General features: G+C 45.8%; 1 protein-coding gene across 1 annotated transcript; it reads left to right on the forward strand.

Annotated features, from left to right (window-relative positions):
- Nucleotides 1–3653: 3653 nt before the first annotated feature.
- LOC129383985 (uncharacterized) lies at nt 3654–8833 on the forward strand. Its single transcript, XM_055069021.1, has 2 exons — nt 3654–3995; nt 6906–8833. The coding sequence occupies exons 1-2, from the start codon at nt 3816–3818 to the stop codon at nt 7227–7229; spliced, it is 504 nt and encodes a 167-aa protein (XP_054924996.1). The 5' UTR covers nt 3654–3815; the 3' UTR covers nt 7230–8833.
- The last annotated feature ends 7867 nt before the right edge of the window (nt 8834–16700 follow it).

A 16700-nucleotide genomic window follows, 5' to 3' on the forward strand; every position in this document is an offset into this window, starting at 1 on the left:
GCAAAGATTAGGCGAGGCAGTCTGGCATAATTATTGGAAGATTCCAAGAACACAATAACAGTGTACACAGGGTGCATCCTGGGAATGTCGGCCGCCTTGCAGTAAACTGCACTCGAGCATGCCAGTGACTCATTTGAGCAACACAAATTAACCGTCGAAATAAAGCTAAACAAGTGCGTTTACTTCCTTACACCGGCGAAATTCAAGCTAGACGCACCGCGCATCAAGTTGACCTCCAGTATCGAACAAAGAACGGCTGATTCGTAGATCAGGTTTCAGGAGTTGACAAACCTTCAGACGAAATGCGCGCAGCATGCATATTTGTCAGGTTCCCTCTCCATAACAATATACATTGCGCTATTTTCAAATAAAGTTTGATTCAAGTTATCTCTGGGGTGGCAGCACCCCTACCTCTTCCTTTGTTTCCTTGTACGCGCTGTTCTCCGTTCACCAGAAGTGTGCGAGATTGAATGCGCCTGCAGGTGAACAAGACGCTGGCGACGTTAGTCGTCAACCTGACAGGCGCACCACCCCGGAACGAGATCTCCTTCCTGTTCCGACTGATCTCGACCATCGACGTCTCCTCCCGCCTAAAATTCATCTGGATCAACCCGCGCGGATCCGACTTCGCGGAGGGCGTCCTCTCTTCCCAAACGAGCTCCACCACCCGGAGCTTGGACGAGTGCGGATCCAAAGACGCGATGGAGTTCCTGGACGCACTCGCCACAACTCGCAACATTGGCGTCGCTTGGCTCGAATGTACTATAAGTGCAGAACAAATCGTGATTCAAAAGTTGATCGACACTCTCGCCAGGACCAAGTACCTAAGGAAAGTATTGCTCATATATTTCATACGGAAGAGCTGGTGAATACTCGCATTTTTTGTATTAAAATAAGTCAAGCGCATATGTATTTTCACTGTCTCAACAGTTAAACCGTTTCAGATACGGTTATTGCACAGTGAAGAAATTGAGATCCTAGGATACTTATCTCGAAAAATTCGAGGGAGCGAATTGCTCGAGCCTGGGGTTTGTAACGTACAGCTCAAATCGAGAGGCAGTTAGGTGAATAAACAACATTCGGTGTTTCCTAATTTCATTGTAGACATGTAGTTTTGAAATTAAGAAGTCTGCAGGCAGAAGGTGGAAATAAGCTAGCGCAAGGCAGGGATAATTGGATATCGCTGGGAGAAGCCCTCGTGCTACACTGGTAAGAAATATAGACCGATGATGACGTAGTCCAGAATGATACGAAAATAGAAAAGTGTGTTTTACCCAAATTCGGAAAGCCGCATTCACATGCGAGAGGCTGCACCGGGGCAGTCGCGTCCACGGAGGGGCACCACAGTGCGCAGACGCGTAAAGCCTTTCGCGGAGGCGGCTTCCTTTTACACATACCATCTTCACGCGACGCCCACCACTAGCGGTGAGTGTCGCTTGCAGAGAGCGCCCGTGAGCAGTGAGTTTTCGTGGTCCTCAGAAGCGGTGCTGGAGCTTCACTCATTGATGTTTCAGTATGTACGAGATGTACATTTCGATGTTCTCCAGGAGCGACCTCCGTTCTTCAATTGTTTGTGTAAAAACAGACTGTCCTTACACTGCCACCGCGCCGCTACTGGGCGAAAATCGCTTGCATGTGAAACAACCTGAAGCATTCACAGCGATAGCAATGTGTTAGACAACTAGACGAAGTAATTTTTGTGCTATTATCGGCCGCACAATTCGCAGTAAACATTCGGTTACTAATATTCAAGCAAGGTTACAAGTGCTGCGCACAACAAACAGCAACAAATTCCACCCAGTTACGTGGAAAATTTGCTGTCGCAACGCTGGCATTCAGTGAGGCAGAAGCGGCGAACGAACGCTTCCTGTTGCCTGCCAACTTCGAGTCTCTAGAATTTGTGATCACGTGACTTCCAACCCTATGCACGCGGGAAACAGCGCACACGAAGGCACCTGCCATCTCGACATGTTTGCACTTTGCAGCCACCGCAGATAATACCCAAGATATGGGTCAACATGCGAAGCCATGACCGGCCGAGAGGAAAGGAAGAGCGCTCCCCCTCCCTTCCCCCCACTCCACCCTCTATCGCGCGCTCGATAGGGTTACCGCCTGGATCTTGTCGCGCTTGATCTTTATACTATAGGAAACATGGCCACGCTGACGGTGGCCTCCAAACTGTTCGCGACGCCTGCGATGCTCTATCAATTGATGCAAATTCATCATCAGCAGCAGCAGCCTATTTTATGTCCAATGCAGGACGAAGGCCACTCCCTCCGGTCTCCAAATACCCCTGTCCTGCCTGCGCCAACCGATTCCAACTACCGCCCGCGAATTTCCTAATTTCATCGCTCCACCTAGTCATCTGCCATCCGTGACTGCGCTCCCCTTCTCTTGGTACCCATTCTGTACCTCTAATGGTTCAACGGTTATCTAACACGAGAGGTTCATTTGAGGGATTTCCAATGGTTTGTGCGCAGGCGCGAGTAGAAGCGGGCGCGAGAGAGAAAATGGGGGGGGGGGGGCTTTTGCGCCTTGAATATATGACTCTGCCTGGGCACTACGGAGGAGGTTTCTTAGCGCGTGTTGCAGGCGTTTGTCCCGAGGCGTGCCGGCATCGCGGAGTGGGGTCGAGCTTCTTCCTTGTGATTCAGAGCTAGACCAGAAGGAAATCATCCCCCTCTGCATAAAATTTGAACTCGTGAAATCTTGCACTAATACTGCGCATGCGACATACGACTTGCGATGGTTTTGGGTGCCGGGAACCTATACTCGGTCTTCAAATTGGTTTTAATGTTTCTTTCGCAAAACGTATGACTTTTGCAAAGAGCACCGTACCTAACGAGACAGTACCAGCTCACAAAAAAAAAAACCAGGCCAGAAGTAGTGCCCCCCGCGCCTAAAGAGTTTCACAGCATCGAAAAAGATGGCGAGAAGGTATGGCGTAACCGCGATTTTTCACCTGCATGCTAGCTTGCTGGTATGTGCCCACATATTTTGATGAAATCGGAAAACGCGGATGCTAGTGCGAACACGAAATGTGCAGTCCGTGTTGTTTATTCGATTCCGCTGTCTTGTGGGCAAGGCCATACAGGACAAAGGGCCCTGCTGTTTGGTGACCAAGCCCGGAAGCACAAGCGTTCGATAAAAAACAAAGCTAGTGCACTTTCACTTGCCCACTGCATGGCTTGCAAGCATGAACTTCTGTTTTGCGGGATTATTCTTGGCAGAAGCAAAGAAACCAGTGCACGCGAACTTTTGGAGGCCTTTCATGTAAGGAAAAGAGGCACGGATCGTGTAAGCTACTCTTTCGGTCGTATGGGATTGTAGGCTTGCCTTGCCAGTACTTTCTGTGAAGGTTTCGTAGTCCAACACCTACATTGAAGCGAATACTGACATTACATGTTAGTACTCGTTTAATTACAAGCCCAAATGAAACTTCCTCCCGCCATAATTATAATTTTCTACAAGGCTGTACTCCGCCTTCATCTGTCATTTCAAGTCTGAGAAAAAAATGAGTGCCCAATGATGTTGCATTTATTAAATTGTACTCGTATATCCCGTCTATGGTTGGATTCATTGTTAACGTGACATCTGTATACGTGCAGCGGCTTCCTGAAACTGTGTTTGTTATTTTTCACTCGTGCAGGCATTTGCTGCTGCGCATATATTTGACCGACGCTGATGTCGCCAGCGTGTTTCGTTCCCTCGAAGCCAACCGCAGCATCGCAGTCCTTGAGATCCGTTGCGTGACCTTCAGGAAAAGGACCGCCATTGCTTTGGGGCGATTGGTTGAGCGAAACCGATCGATAGCTATGTTCACGATTGACCTCCGCGAGAGCGACATCGACCGTGTGACCCAGGTGCGCCACATCTGCCGCGAGCTCAAGAATGTCATTCGCCGAAACCGCTTTGTCATTAGCTTCAGCTTGCCTACAGAGGAACGGGAATGCTCAAACGACCCCTTTGTCCGGGAGGCTCTCAGGCATAACGTGGTGAGTGTTTTTTTTCTCCGGTTGGTTGGAAACGAAATTTAATGGATGCGACGAACGATTCCCTGTGCTCTAAAGTAGGTATAAGCCTTAAGATACCGTAAGTAGATTGCGTACTTTAGGTGTGCCTTAAAGAATCTCTGGTGGTCTAAATTATTCTGGTGCCCAAAATGACGACGTACCTCTTGAGCTCATTGGGCAGTATCAGGACGTTAAGTGCCAAGACTTATTCTTGCAATGAAATTGCGCACATAACAGCAAAATTACGAGAAGCTGTGCAAGATGAATGAATGTTATGATCCAAGCATACGCGTATCAAGACACTCTCATGGGTACATCGGCAGCCGGGTAATCGGAATTTGTTGGAAATACTTTGAAAACTTATCGCGACTTCCTGGGAACTTGTCACACACGGTTGTTCGTTCGACTAGTGTAATGGGCAGACGCTTTTGAGAACATGTGTGCCACAGCCTCGCCGGGCTTAAGTGTGTGACCAGAACTCCGCCCTTGCCTGGTGGCGACTGATGCCAATCTCTTTGTGAAGCATAGGTGAATAAGAAGCCTCAGTTTCTTCGCCGCCTCAGGCAATTCGAGATACAACGAGTCGTACCATCAACCATATGCAATAATTTTCATCACGGGGTTCCGACAAGGTTTTGAAGTGCCCGAACAGCCTTCTTTAAGATAGATATCCCATCTCTCCGAACGGTAAGTAGTGCTATCGCCTCCTAGGAGGCGATGACACAAGTAACCAGAGAACAGTGTCTGGACGCGGGATTTTATCTGTTTATCTCCTGCGCAACTTGCGACGCTCTGTAAGCATTTGAAGGTCTTCTTTCAAAGAAACAGCGCAAACGACGCAACATCGTCAGTAGCCAACAGGCATACTTGGCACTCTGTTCGTCAGTTCGCTACCCGCTGTTTCCTGTCTGTTGCGTTGTTTCTTTCAAATATGTTGCTTTCCCAACTAGATCTAATTAAGACCAAAGTGAAGTTTATAGATTATTGTGTTAGTCATTTGGCCCCTTTGTGCCCCCCTCCCCTCCCAACCTTATGCAGACGTTTGGGAAGGTTATCAGAAAGACGGGAATGGCAGAAAGATACCGCATAAATTTTTTTTTTGAAGGTTTAGCCAGTCTTTACACAGGACCTGTGGCAGATAGCACAATTCTAATCCTTTAGATGGATTGTTGATAAAGACGAACATTATTTATTTGTTTATTTATTTACTCAGGTATATTTTTATTTATTTATTTATTTATTTATTTATTTATTTATTTATTACGATATCTTCAAGGCCCGACGGGCGTTACAGAAGGGAGTGAAATAAAAAAGCAGTCTATGATGCAGTAAAGAGAAAACATTATGGCATACAGCAACCGGAAAACGTAGGTTTAAGCTTTAAGCGAAGCAGTTTACTTTAGTAAAAAGGAAGGTTAGTAACAAGCCAGATTAGGCAAACATAGTTTTCAGCGGCATTTTTAAATAAACAAGTATCTGAGATAACGGAAACAGAGGTGAGTAGGCGTTTCCAATCGCTCGCTGTCTTTGGCACAAGAGTTAAGGTTGTCATTAGCCCAGCAGTATAGAATGCGGGCCCTATGGCAATAATCTGTGCGTGGCGATATGAATGATGGCTCAGAAAGAAGGTGCCCTTTTAGCTGATAATTGTAAGAAATCTTACAAAATGTTATCATTCGCGAGCGTTTCCTACGAAAGGAAAATCTAGGAAGGTTCAAGGTACTTTTCATTGCAGTTATGCTAACAGTGTGGCAGAAGTTGCACAATATAAGACGGGTGCTCCGTGTCTGTACCGATTCTAGTGGATCACAAAGGTTTTCGAGGACCGTGTCCCACACAGAGCAGGCGTATTGTAATTTCGGCCGCACAAGAGTTTTGTAAAGTAGTAGCTTTAATGAAGGGTGTGTCATGGAAAAGCTATGCCGCAAGTAACCAAACGTGTGGCTAGAACTGTTAACAACATAAGTGACATGCGATTGAAAGAACATTTGTTTCAAAAGGCGTTGCGATTAAAGACGTTAACACAGGCGGGTATATCGGTATAAGCGGAGTAATGCTTGCGGGACCTCCTGCGTGATGATGAGTTCCATCGCTTATTGTTAAGTCCTCTTTGGACAGAGGCCGGTTGACCAACAAATTGAACTCTACAAAGTGTAGCTTCGCTGTCATGGCCGGATACGTTCCGCCGTACTCTGAATCACCAGTTAAGCAGAACTTATTGCAACCGGAAATACAGTGCGTTCATTGCGCAGCGTCACCACCAAAGATCACGCAGCGCTTCTTTGTGCAGCGAATATGTTTACAATATTCACATACCCTATACAGGAAGACAAATGGGGCGAAATCGTGGTAGTTATCTAGGAGCCAGCTTGCTTAGGCAACTCTTCGCCTGGTGGCTGCTGTTGCCCTCAGTCTACAACTCTCCTCTAAAGAAACTGGACACTCATACGGCACTGTTTGCGCCCTCACGTAGGAGTCTCATTTCGTTCAGTGAAACCGACCCTCTAACCTACAAACGATTTTGGCGGCGGCTCCCATCGGTCAATCGGTCAACTCGCTCGTACCGGGAACACCGAGGACGTTGGCCTTTGGAGGCATATTCGCGCCTTTCCTCTTTTCATTGGTGATCCCAAACTGGGCAGGTAGCCACTTTGTAGTACTGTTCGGTGAACAGTACGAAAGGGGGACCCACTGGCTTCAAATCTATGCGTGCTTCGAACGACGCCGTCGCGTCGTTAAGATGGCTGTAAGGACTGTCGAGAACCTCGTACAGCAACGTCATCGCGGAACTTGTCGGACGTAGGGCTGGTGGTAGAAATATTCGCACGACAGGTCGTGTGGTTTCGGCTTAAATTTGTCCCCGTTAACAGCGTACATTCCTCGAAAACGCAGATGCTCGTCAACCAAGCGGTCCGGTTCGTCAACGGCTCCTTGGAAAAAACAGACGCCCTGGCCTTCGAGACCTTGCACAACTGCCTGTCGGTGCAATCATCACTGCGCGTTAACTTCAACATATCCGACGAGGCGGCGCTGGGGAAGATCGCCGAGGCACGCGAGCGGCTCGCTTTCAACTACTTCACCCTCGCGGGCGTCGTCAAGGACAAGATAGTGTGCCGCCCACATCGCAAAGGGAAGACTACGTTCGACAAGCTCGGCAAAGACATGCAGGCGCGCATCTGCTCCTACCTATGCCTGAATGATGTCATGGACATCTGAAATGAGCTTTTTCGGGGAGGACGCGCTCGTGCTTCTGACAATGACGTCACCGTGCGTCAGCACAAAAATAATCATTGATGTGATCACCACTTTACCAAAGCATTTGCACAATATGACTACAGCTACCCGTAACTTCTTCGCGTTTTATTAAGTACCACTTGCATGATGTAGCTTTATCTCTTAGTTCTTTAGAGAAATATAATCATCTCGTGTGTCATTGTATCATCTTTGCCAAATCTCCACTCGAGTCATTTCCTGAGCAGCATTTCACTTTCGCGAGTCCCGCTTGCGAATTATACGCTCAGCATCTGTTATTGAACGGCGACACCATTGCTTTCCATCGCGATTCGGCACAAGTCACGCACTCTGTACTGAGTATACATTTTTCACTTCTTCAAAACTTTTGAAATACGACACTTTCTTTCTCTTCCCGAATCTCCTGGTACTTTTTAGATGTCATAGATTTTATTTTTTAGCCGCACATTGACAGCTGCACAATTTTCATGTGCATGTTAGGACTCTCGCTTACTTACAGTGTTCAGGTCTTTTTTAAGGTGATGCAGCAAGCACGCGACTGAGATTTTTGATGTGCCACTCAATCGCTTGCAAATCCGTTGCTGTGTAATAGTATCTGCTCTCGACCGTAACTGATGGCATCTATTTCAACGCTTGTAACTTGCAGTGTCTTCTGTTTCATCGAACGTAGATCGATGTGTGGTTCACTGATGTCGGTGCCATTTCGCAGGAAAGCAATACAAAGATACGAGAACTTTCTCTTGTGTACCGCATAGAAGGCCATGTTTTAGAGAGTGCATTGAGAAGATGGATTGTTTTAAATACTTAAAAGTTGCTGTAAAGCACACGATGCAGTAAAACTCGTTCATTGAAAATGTGTGTTCAAAGGGCAATCGCAAGCTGTACAAATTTCTAAAGAAAAATCAATATGGGACACGGAGCGTGAAATTAATAGAGAATGAATTCTTTTCTTACGTCCAGTCTTGGAACATGACAGTATGGAGTGGACTACTCGTGATCACGTTTTGAAAACTAAAATAGAAAAAATACACTGGTGCACCACATTAAGGGCTGTAGATACAGGCGCACGTAGTACAATACGACCATGTTCAGATCATGTAATCAAGGGTCACGGGATGAGCGCAGATATAAGAACCCGCTACAGTTTCCTTTTAAACTTTCAAAAAGAAAAAGCGCCAGACTAAATAAAGATTGTATTTACAACCTCCACGAACAAAATGTCCCGCTAAAACCGCAGCAGTTCCATTTAGCTTTGCCTAACACGCATTGACGTATTTCGTTTCCCTTTTTTTCCCAATGCAATAGAAATTAGAAATAGTTTGAAATAAAGAAACGTAGGTCTACACTAGTATATTCTCAGTTCACCTATCAGCATTTTGTTCTGTTAAACCCTCATTGGCTATCGGTGAATTCAAACACAATGTATGAAGTATCAACGCTTTGGAAATATGCTCTCTCTAATGACCTTGCAAATTTGGTTGTCCTGTAAATGAATACGAAAAAAATTGTAATAAATATATGAATGGGTAAATAAATAGATGCCAGAAGTGGTGTTTCGTTGGATCTTGTTTCGGTGTCTTGTGTTCGCACGACAGTTGCGCGCTTCCTTTTTCTGGTTGATTTGTATATGATGTGCTTATGTGCCTGCTGTTATGACCAACATGTTTAACTTGATGGAGTATATTTTTTTTGTAATTAAGTGCGCACTTGCGGCAACTCGTTAACAGATCGCTGTAGGACTGCGTCTCTAAAGCAGTGTGCGTAGAAAACTCGGTCCAACGGACACCCGACTGCTTTCTGTCACTCTTCCTTTCAGAACTGAAGCTTTTCTTTTACGAACCTCTCTGCGTTTCATCGCCATGGCCGAGCGGCGTGGCTGTTCTCCTGCACAATAGTCCGACCAATCACAGCGGAGTACGCGCGCTGCTGGTTCCTGCACTACAACCACCAGATGGCGCTCGTCTCCGCACATCCGCAAAGTGCCTTGCTATTTGAGGCTTCAGCTGGTTGCCTAAGGACGTAACCAAGCAGGAACAAATATTTGCAACAATATCGGGCATTTTCTCGGTTTTTCTTGTGCATGATAGGCGGGGGATCAAGAAATGTTTTCGTTTGGTATGAATCGCAGTACAGGCGTGTCCAGGTTATGACTATAATCACACGGCGTTGTGAAACGCGAGGAATCCCAGGCTTGACGACATTCTCAAATTCAAGAGAAACGTGTGCGTTAGCTAAACATAAATGCTCGCAGCGTCATTAAAGAAACACTCGTCTGAAATAGCTTTATTCCAGCGCGACCCTCACTTTACTGTAACAACGGAAACTTGGCATCGCAATGAAATAAATGACGACGAAGGTTTTCCTCCTTCATATCAAGTTTTTCGAAAGGACAGGTCTTCTAAAGGAGGTGGTGTGGTTGTGCTTATAAATATCGAACAGATGCTTTCATTTTCGGCGATGTTGCTGACTTTGAATGGTTGTGCCTAAAAAATACATGTTTGGGTTATACCTTTGTTCTTTATGCAATCTACGGGCCTCCTGAGTCTCCACTTAAGTATTTAAAGCAGTAACTTAGCGCCAATATAAACGCGGAAACACGGAAACAAGGCGGACAAGCATTTTTCCTTGTCCACCTTTCTTGTTTCCGTGTTTTTATTCGCGCTAAGTTACTACTTCAAATATGCGCGACCAACTAGCTCAACAATCAACTCTTCCACATAACCACTTAAGCGAAATCCAGATACACATGTCAATATTCCAAAATAGCAGAATTCACCTAAATAGTGATTTTAATATACCTGGCGTCAACTGGAAGCCAACGCAAACATGTTCGCATCATAGCCAAAGCATCGGTGTCATATTTGATCTAATATTAACGCATGATTTGATACAAAGTGTTGATTAGCCAACACGTATACGTGGTTCGATCAGTTCTGTTTTAGATCTGGTATTCATAAATCGTGATATCGCTGAATATTCTGGGTACGTTGAGCAGGGGCTCTGTGATAATTATATAGAGGGTATGTCCTTTCTCCTTTTATCACTTAAGAAATGCCACAATTCCTCGATTAAATCTGTTAAAGATTACTCGCATTCCAATGATGCCTGTACAGTATAATATATGGAAAGCTGTCCGACTGAATTCGATTACAAAGGCGCTTGCGTCCTATGGGAGCATTTTAAGCTCAAGTATCATTACTGCATTGAAAACTGGTATTTGAGATTAGAGAACTCATTCATACCTTAACTGAGAAAGGACACCACGTGGCATTTCAGTGGCTTCCAAGTAACTGCGGAGTCATAGAGAATGAACACGCTGATAACGCTGCTCGGTCGGCTCTTCAAGGGGACGAAGAGGAGCCGATACCGTTATCAAGGACAGATGCCGCTCGAAAACTTCGAATGATCAGCCGTAACATCACGTTCTCCTTGTGGAACGCTGGAAGTTTTCACGACTACCGACTCCACAATCTTGACTCCTCTCTACGCCTTTGTATTCCAGCTGGACTCTGCCGTCGCGAAGCTACCCTGCTTTGTCGACTATGGCTAGGGGTGGCTTTCACCAAATCTTTCGCTTACCCAATTGGATGGGCCGACGACGCCTCGTGTGAGGACTGTGGTAACGAGCAGACTTTTCAACACCTTCTTTGTGACTGTCCTCGATATAATTTACAGATACAATCACTCGCAACCGCGATAGCGCGCTTTGACCAAAGACCTCTCACAGAGGAACTTATTTTAAAATACCACCATCATAAGCCATCGCAGCAGAGGGCGACGAGGGCACTGTTACGGTTTTTGAGGGCGACAGAATTGGACAGGTGGCTATAGCCTGAACAGATGTTGATTGTGCTGCAAGTGTCACTGTGCTGTGCGATGACAGTATTCGGTGACAGTGAACGATTGTGATTGTGTGTCTATGCTCCTTCCTTTCCTTATCTCTACTTTGTTACCACTTTACCTCCCCCTCCCCTCTCTCCCCAGCGTAGGGTAGCCAACCGGATCTTATTCTCTGGTTAACCTCCCTGCCTTTCCCCTTTCCTCTCTCTCTCTTGCGCCGAACAAGCGAAAGAAAGTTAACAGACACCATGGATGACATGTAATATAGTGCGTCACGAGCGCAAAATAGAAAGATTAGAAAAACAGCGAATGCTACCGGGACTAATCAAGATATTACAGAAGATTCATGCACATTCAGCACGTGATTACAAAAACCACCATTTCAGCACGTCTTTGCCAATCTTTATAAAGAATGCACCAGAAAATTCTAGAATTCCATAAGTTCAAAAAAGCCCATTATTCTCGGATATTAGATAACGGTTCCATAATCGCTGACCAGAGAGCCATTGCGCGTAATTTGATTACCTATATTCAAAGCGCCTTCTCAAATTCCAATACATGCAGCCCTACAGCCGCACAGTTTCATGATGCAGACGGAAATTTTGCTTCTTATTCCTGGGTATTTTCACTATTACTGAACTTAAAAAAGAAATCTGGGTACGACAACATTCCGACCACTTTTCTACGACGTTATCCATGATCAGTTACATATGAAGTTTTCGTGCGCGGTCTTTCATCCTTATTGCCAGGTGACTGGAACACTGCCCGAATCGTTCCTGTACCTAAGCAAGGTGATCGTTTGCTGTTAACTATCGCCCAACTTCCGTAACTTCATCACGCTGTATGAATTCTTAAATGGCACTCTAGTCGATCCGAATTTCAGCATGGTTTTCAAAAAGGGTATTCAGCAGTAACCCAAGTAATAACAATCGTTTATTCGCTCGCCCTTACCCTAGACCGTAATGGCAAAGTTGAACTCATATTCTTAGACTTTAGTAAAGCTTTTCATAACGTCTCTCATAAATTATTTTAAAGCTAAAAAGCTATTGGCCTTCCTGAGATATTAGTTATCTGGATTTCACACTATTTACCTAACCGTAAGCAATATGTTTAACTTGATGGAAAAAGAGTCGGACGGTCCTGCAGTCACTTCAGGTCTTCCTCAAGGGAGTGTACTAGGCCTTTTATTATTTCTTGGTTATATTAATGACATTGTTGACACAGTTATTTCTGGCATAGAGATTTGTTTGCTGGCGGATGATTACGCGCTGTATCGTGACTTTACTCGTTCTAATAACCAGAATGACCTAGATAACTCTTTAACTAAAATCCTAGCATGGCGCCAGGAATAGGGTATGGTTCCAAACAAAGATAAAACAAACTTCCTTAGCGTATCACCCGAAACATTATTTTCGATCACAGGTATCACCTTGGACAATCACTGTTACATGAAATCTCCAGGTTTAAATACTTAGGTGCAACAATAACTAGCAATTTCTCCTGGTACTCACACGTGAAAGATATCATCTCATCCGCCTTTCGCAAACTGTCTTTTACGGAATAAACTTTCGAAAGCCCCCGCTCAGGTTAAGCTGCTCGCTTATATTTCACTAATCAGGCCTAAGCTCGAGTATGCATGGGTGGTGTGTGATCCATATACTATAGCCAATACTAAAAAAAACTTCAAAACATTCAAAGCAAAGCCGTAAGGTTTATTTATTAAAAATTTTCACCCTTCAATTCACCGTTTGAGCTAAAGAAAAATAACAGAATCGTGCCCCTTGAAAGAAGAAGAAAAATATATTGGCCGAGAATGTCTTTTCTTGCTAATAAATAACAAATTGGCGCTTCATCCTGCACCCTATGTATCGATTCTAACTACAAGCCGCACGCGGCACCATCAACCAGGTTCACTAACCCCTTACTTTGATGGCACTGACAAAGTCAAATTTTGTTTTTCTCGCGTACCTTTGAGTGGAATTCACCGACACAATAACTGGCAACGCATTGTGGTGCTGCGTGTGTATTTTAGTTGCTTTTACTTGCTACCTTCGAACCTGTGTTATCAGTTTGTGTATTTCATATGCTTGGGTCTTTAACATGATCCTCAGTGTGAAATAAATGTGTATGATGCATCAAAAAAGCGGAGACCACTCAGCACATCCTAATGGAGTGCGAATGAAATAACCAAATGAGATCTGTAGGTAACGCACACCTTACAGAAGCGCTTGGTCAGAAGTCGAGATGAGCAAGAGATGTCTACAGTATTGGTGGAAATAAAGCAAAGAAGAGATGTTGTGACCGGATACCTTAATCTAGGCAGAGGTAGCGGTACAAGGTAGATATAGGAGTTTTGAGGAAGAGAAAAAAGATTAAAGAGATGAAAACGAAAATTATAGAATCAAAAGTATGTATAGCAAACCTAAGTAACTCAAGCAGCCTAGGTGAATATTTGGGACCGCGCTGCTTCAAAAGAGATGCCAATAAATCATCACCGTGACCGTGGCGACCCCGGCCGTAGGAGCAAGGAAAAATGAACCAGAAAGCTCGCCTTCCCGCTTCCGCGCCGGCACGGTAATGAAGTAAACGCTTCTCGCGGATTGAACGGATTCTAATTGTCCTGCGTGCGCATGCGCATGTTTGCCTGTGAAACCATGAGGAATTCAAGCCGCCCGTCGTAGTCGCTAGTAGTGGTCGACTCGGCTTAACAAAAGGCTCGGTATTATTTGTGTGCGCGCGTGAGTGTACTCGTGCTTCGGCTCTTCATGCACTCACAAATGTTCGCTGTACGTAGATTGCAGCACGTTGGATCTGTCGCACTTTTTGACACGCTGCTAGGTGACGAAGCGTATCCCGTGGGCACATTCGACCATCGCAAAACTGAGCTCCAGTCACTTAGTTGCCAGCAGCAGCAAAAGCCTTCGGCAAAATGTCGCCAAAACGTGCCGTCAGCTTGGCGGCGTTCCAGGCGCGAAAAAAGAGTGAATAAAGTAACAGGCGCGTCGTCATTAAGCCGCGAAAACTGCTGCAGAACGGGAGAGTATATCGTGTCTGCAGCCATGGGACACGAAAAGATGGTTGAGCAATATAACCATAGGCGGCAAAAATTTGCGTAGGTGCCATGATGACTAGTGTGTGTATGTGTGATATGCTTGCGTGTCTGTGTGTCCGCGTTCAGTTACACGTGTACAGAGAGACCAAATACTAAAGCAACGGGTTCCATGTAAACAAATACAGGCCTCAACGAAAATCCGAATCTAAAAGTTGTCTTATGTGCGTAATCATCTACGAAAGCTTTGCGGAACAGCGATTCTCACGGCTGCATGGGAGTCCGCTGCAATTTTTTAGATGTAATTGTGGCGGTGATAGCGGTTATGGTTGGGTTGGTGATGGCGATTATGTTGATACTACAAGCGGGGTTAGCCTGGTGAACCTGGCAGGCGATTGCTCAACCTGAGCGTCTCTTTCCCTGACAAATATATCGCCAATTGTCGTTCAGTCCTACCTTTCGCAGGAATGAAGGAATAATGCGCGACCTTTCCTAGCGCACTATTCGCGGTTCTAACGCTAAGGTCGGTTAACGTAAGGTTAACGGACCTACGCGTTCAGAAGGAAACCCACTTTTTCCCATGCAGTCCAGCAGCCTCTCCCTTTCAGGAGAAAAGCCCTCGTGGAACCAGATCAAACGGTCTAGCTGCCCACATCACTGCATTCATGGTCGTTTGCGTGATTCATGGTGCCTCATTCATGTCAGCGTCTGTGTTACCGTGCGGAAAAACCCAAGCCACGAGAAAGGAAAAATTGCTTGTCGGGCTGCGGATTCGAACCACCCAGCTTCGGGTTGCGACACCACCACGCTAACCGATTCAGCCACTGAGGGTATTTCTCTTTCTTTCATGCTATTTATTACAGTAGCACTGAACCCGACCGTCACCTGTCGTGCTTAGTCGGAGAATGGAGGGCACAATGAAAGTCACACACAGAAAAGGCAGCGTTCATACTGTGGGTGGAAATGTTGGTTTCACTTTAGAAGGGTGATAAGTATGGGCACTTCACCAAAATGAGGTACCAGTCTGGTTGCACAGTCTCCGGGATCAGCCCACCTTTCTATGGGCGCATCGCGCACGCGGGCACGAGAAATCCCGACCAACTAGAATCTATCAGCTTCGCTGTAAAAAGAAAATTGACACGGACTCTTAGCAAAGGAGGCCCTAAGAGCCAGTTTACGGTTCTTTTGCACTTGCTACTTATAAAGTACTGGCAGGGCATGCCTAGGGCGCGCATCGGGCAAGCTCCTGGTATCAGACGGACTAGCGCTGCGCTCTGCCGGCATCTTTGCGACACTACCTGTCGGCTGAAAATGATAAAAGAATGGCAATAAATTTCTCGAAACAGTGCGCAAGGCCCGGCGCCACACGCTTATGTTTTAAAGCTTGCAATATTTAATTTAAATTTTATATTTCATGAACAAGCAGAAGCGTGCAATTCTTGGTCACCCTCTCATCTGGTGGCCTTGCCCTCCCTTCTTTCACATCTGGCTTGGGAGCGGATGACAGTGACGCAAGCGGAGAAGTGAATCATTTGGTTTACGAACAGTTATAAGATTCTGCCTCAGTTCATGTGCGCGCCACAGCGGGGCGCCAGTGTCGACGTCGGCGTGGCGGCGCCGTCAGCGGAAGCAGCCATTCGTACATTCGTGCGCGCTGTCTTGAACACATTGGCGGTTCAATATCATTATAAACAAGGCGCAAAAACGATAATCCGAAATATTTCTCATAACTCAGTTGAATGATATTACACAATACTTCCGGCTAAATCTGCCCGATTACATTGTGCAGACGCCGAGCTGGCACTGGTCTGTGTAGAAGGATCGATATTTGGGCCAGTTGGTACTGGTTGAACATCTTCAAGGGGCAGCGCAGAACGACGAAGACAGAAGCCAGGAACAGCGCTGGTCAATTAGCCTTGCTGCTGCCGTGATTCCTCACACCAGAATTGCGATAGCGAGTTCCTGCGCTTATCGAGCGAAATGTGTTCTTGTTTACCAGTGTGCGCGTGACACCGTGCTAGTTAATTTACAATAAAAATAGGAACAGCGCCATACAGGACGAGCGAGTAAAGAGCACAGGACAGAGTACTCTGTCCTGTGCTGTTTAGTCGCTCGTCCTATGTTGCGCTGTTTCTGTTTTTATTCTAAAGATTAACCAACCAGCCCCATTGAGCACAATGCTAATGGTTAATTTAGTTAAAACACGTTGGCGGGCTAGTTGGTTAAAATCCACGATAGAATGTGTAAGCGCGATTGAACATGGACGTAGAAAGAAGCAGACACACAAAGACAGCGCTGCCTCTTTGTCTGTTTCTTCCCACGTCCTCATTCAGTCACGCCTACGTATTCTGTCATTGTCAATTTAGTTAGTAAGCGAATCATGACAATATTATACGGCCGATAAAACTGTCATCCTTACTTCGTGCAGCTATCTACTAATTTGCTATCGCAATCAGTGCTTGGCCTTTCGCGCGGAACTGCGGTGATTTTATTTGTAATCGTGTGCGGTCGCCTAGCTCCGCGCCGCCCTTGACCAGCCACCCAAA

Source organism: Dermacentor andersoni, chromosome 9, assembly GCF_023375885.2.
Source record: "Dermacentor andersoni chromosome 9, qqDerAnde1_hic_scaffold, whole genome shotgun sequence".
Taxonomy (NCBI): Eukaryota; Metazoa; Arthropoda; class Arachnida; order Ixodida; family Ixodidae; genus Dermacentor; species Dermacentor andersoni.

What these genes read in the sequence shown, in the direction of transcription:
- LOC129383985 (XM_055069021.1), top strand. Translation starts at nt 3,816, where the DNA reads ATGTTCACGATTGACCTCCGCGAGAGCGACATCGACCGTGTGACCCAG. An exon ending in AGGCTCTCAGGCATAACGTG is followed by an intron (nt 3,996 to 6,905) that starts GTGAGTGTTTTT and finishes TCGAAAACGCAG; the next exon opens with ATGCTCGTCAACCAAGCGGT.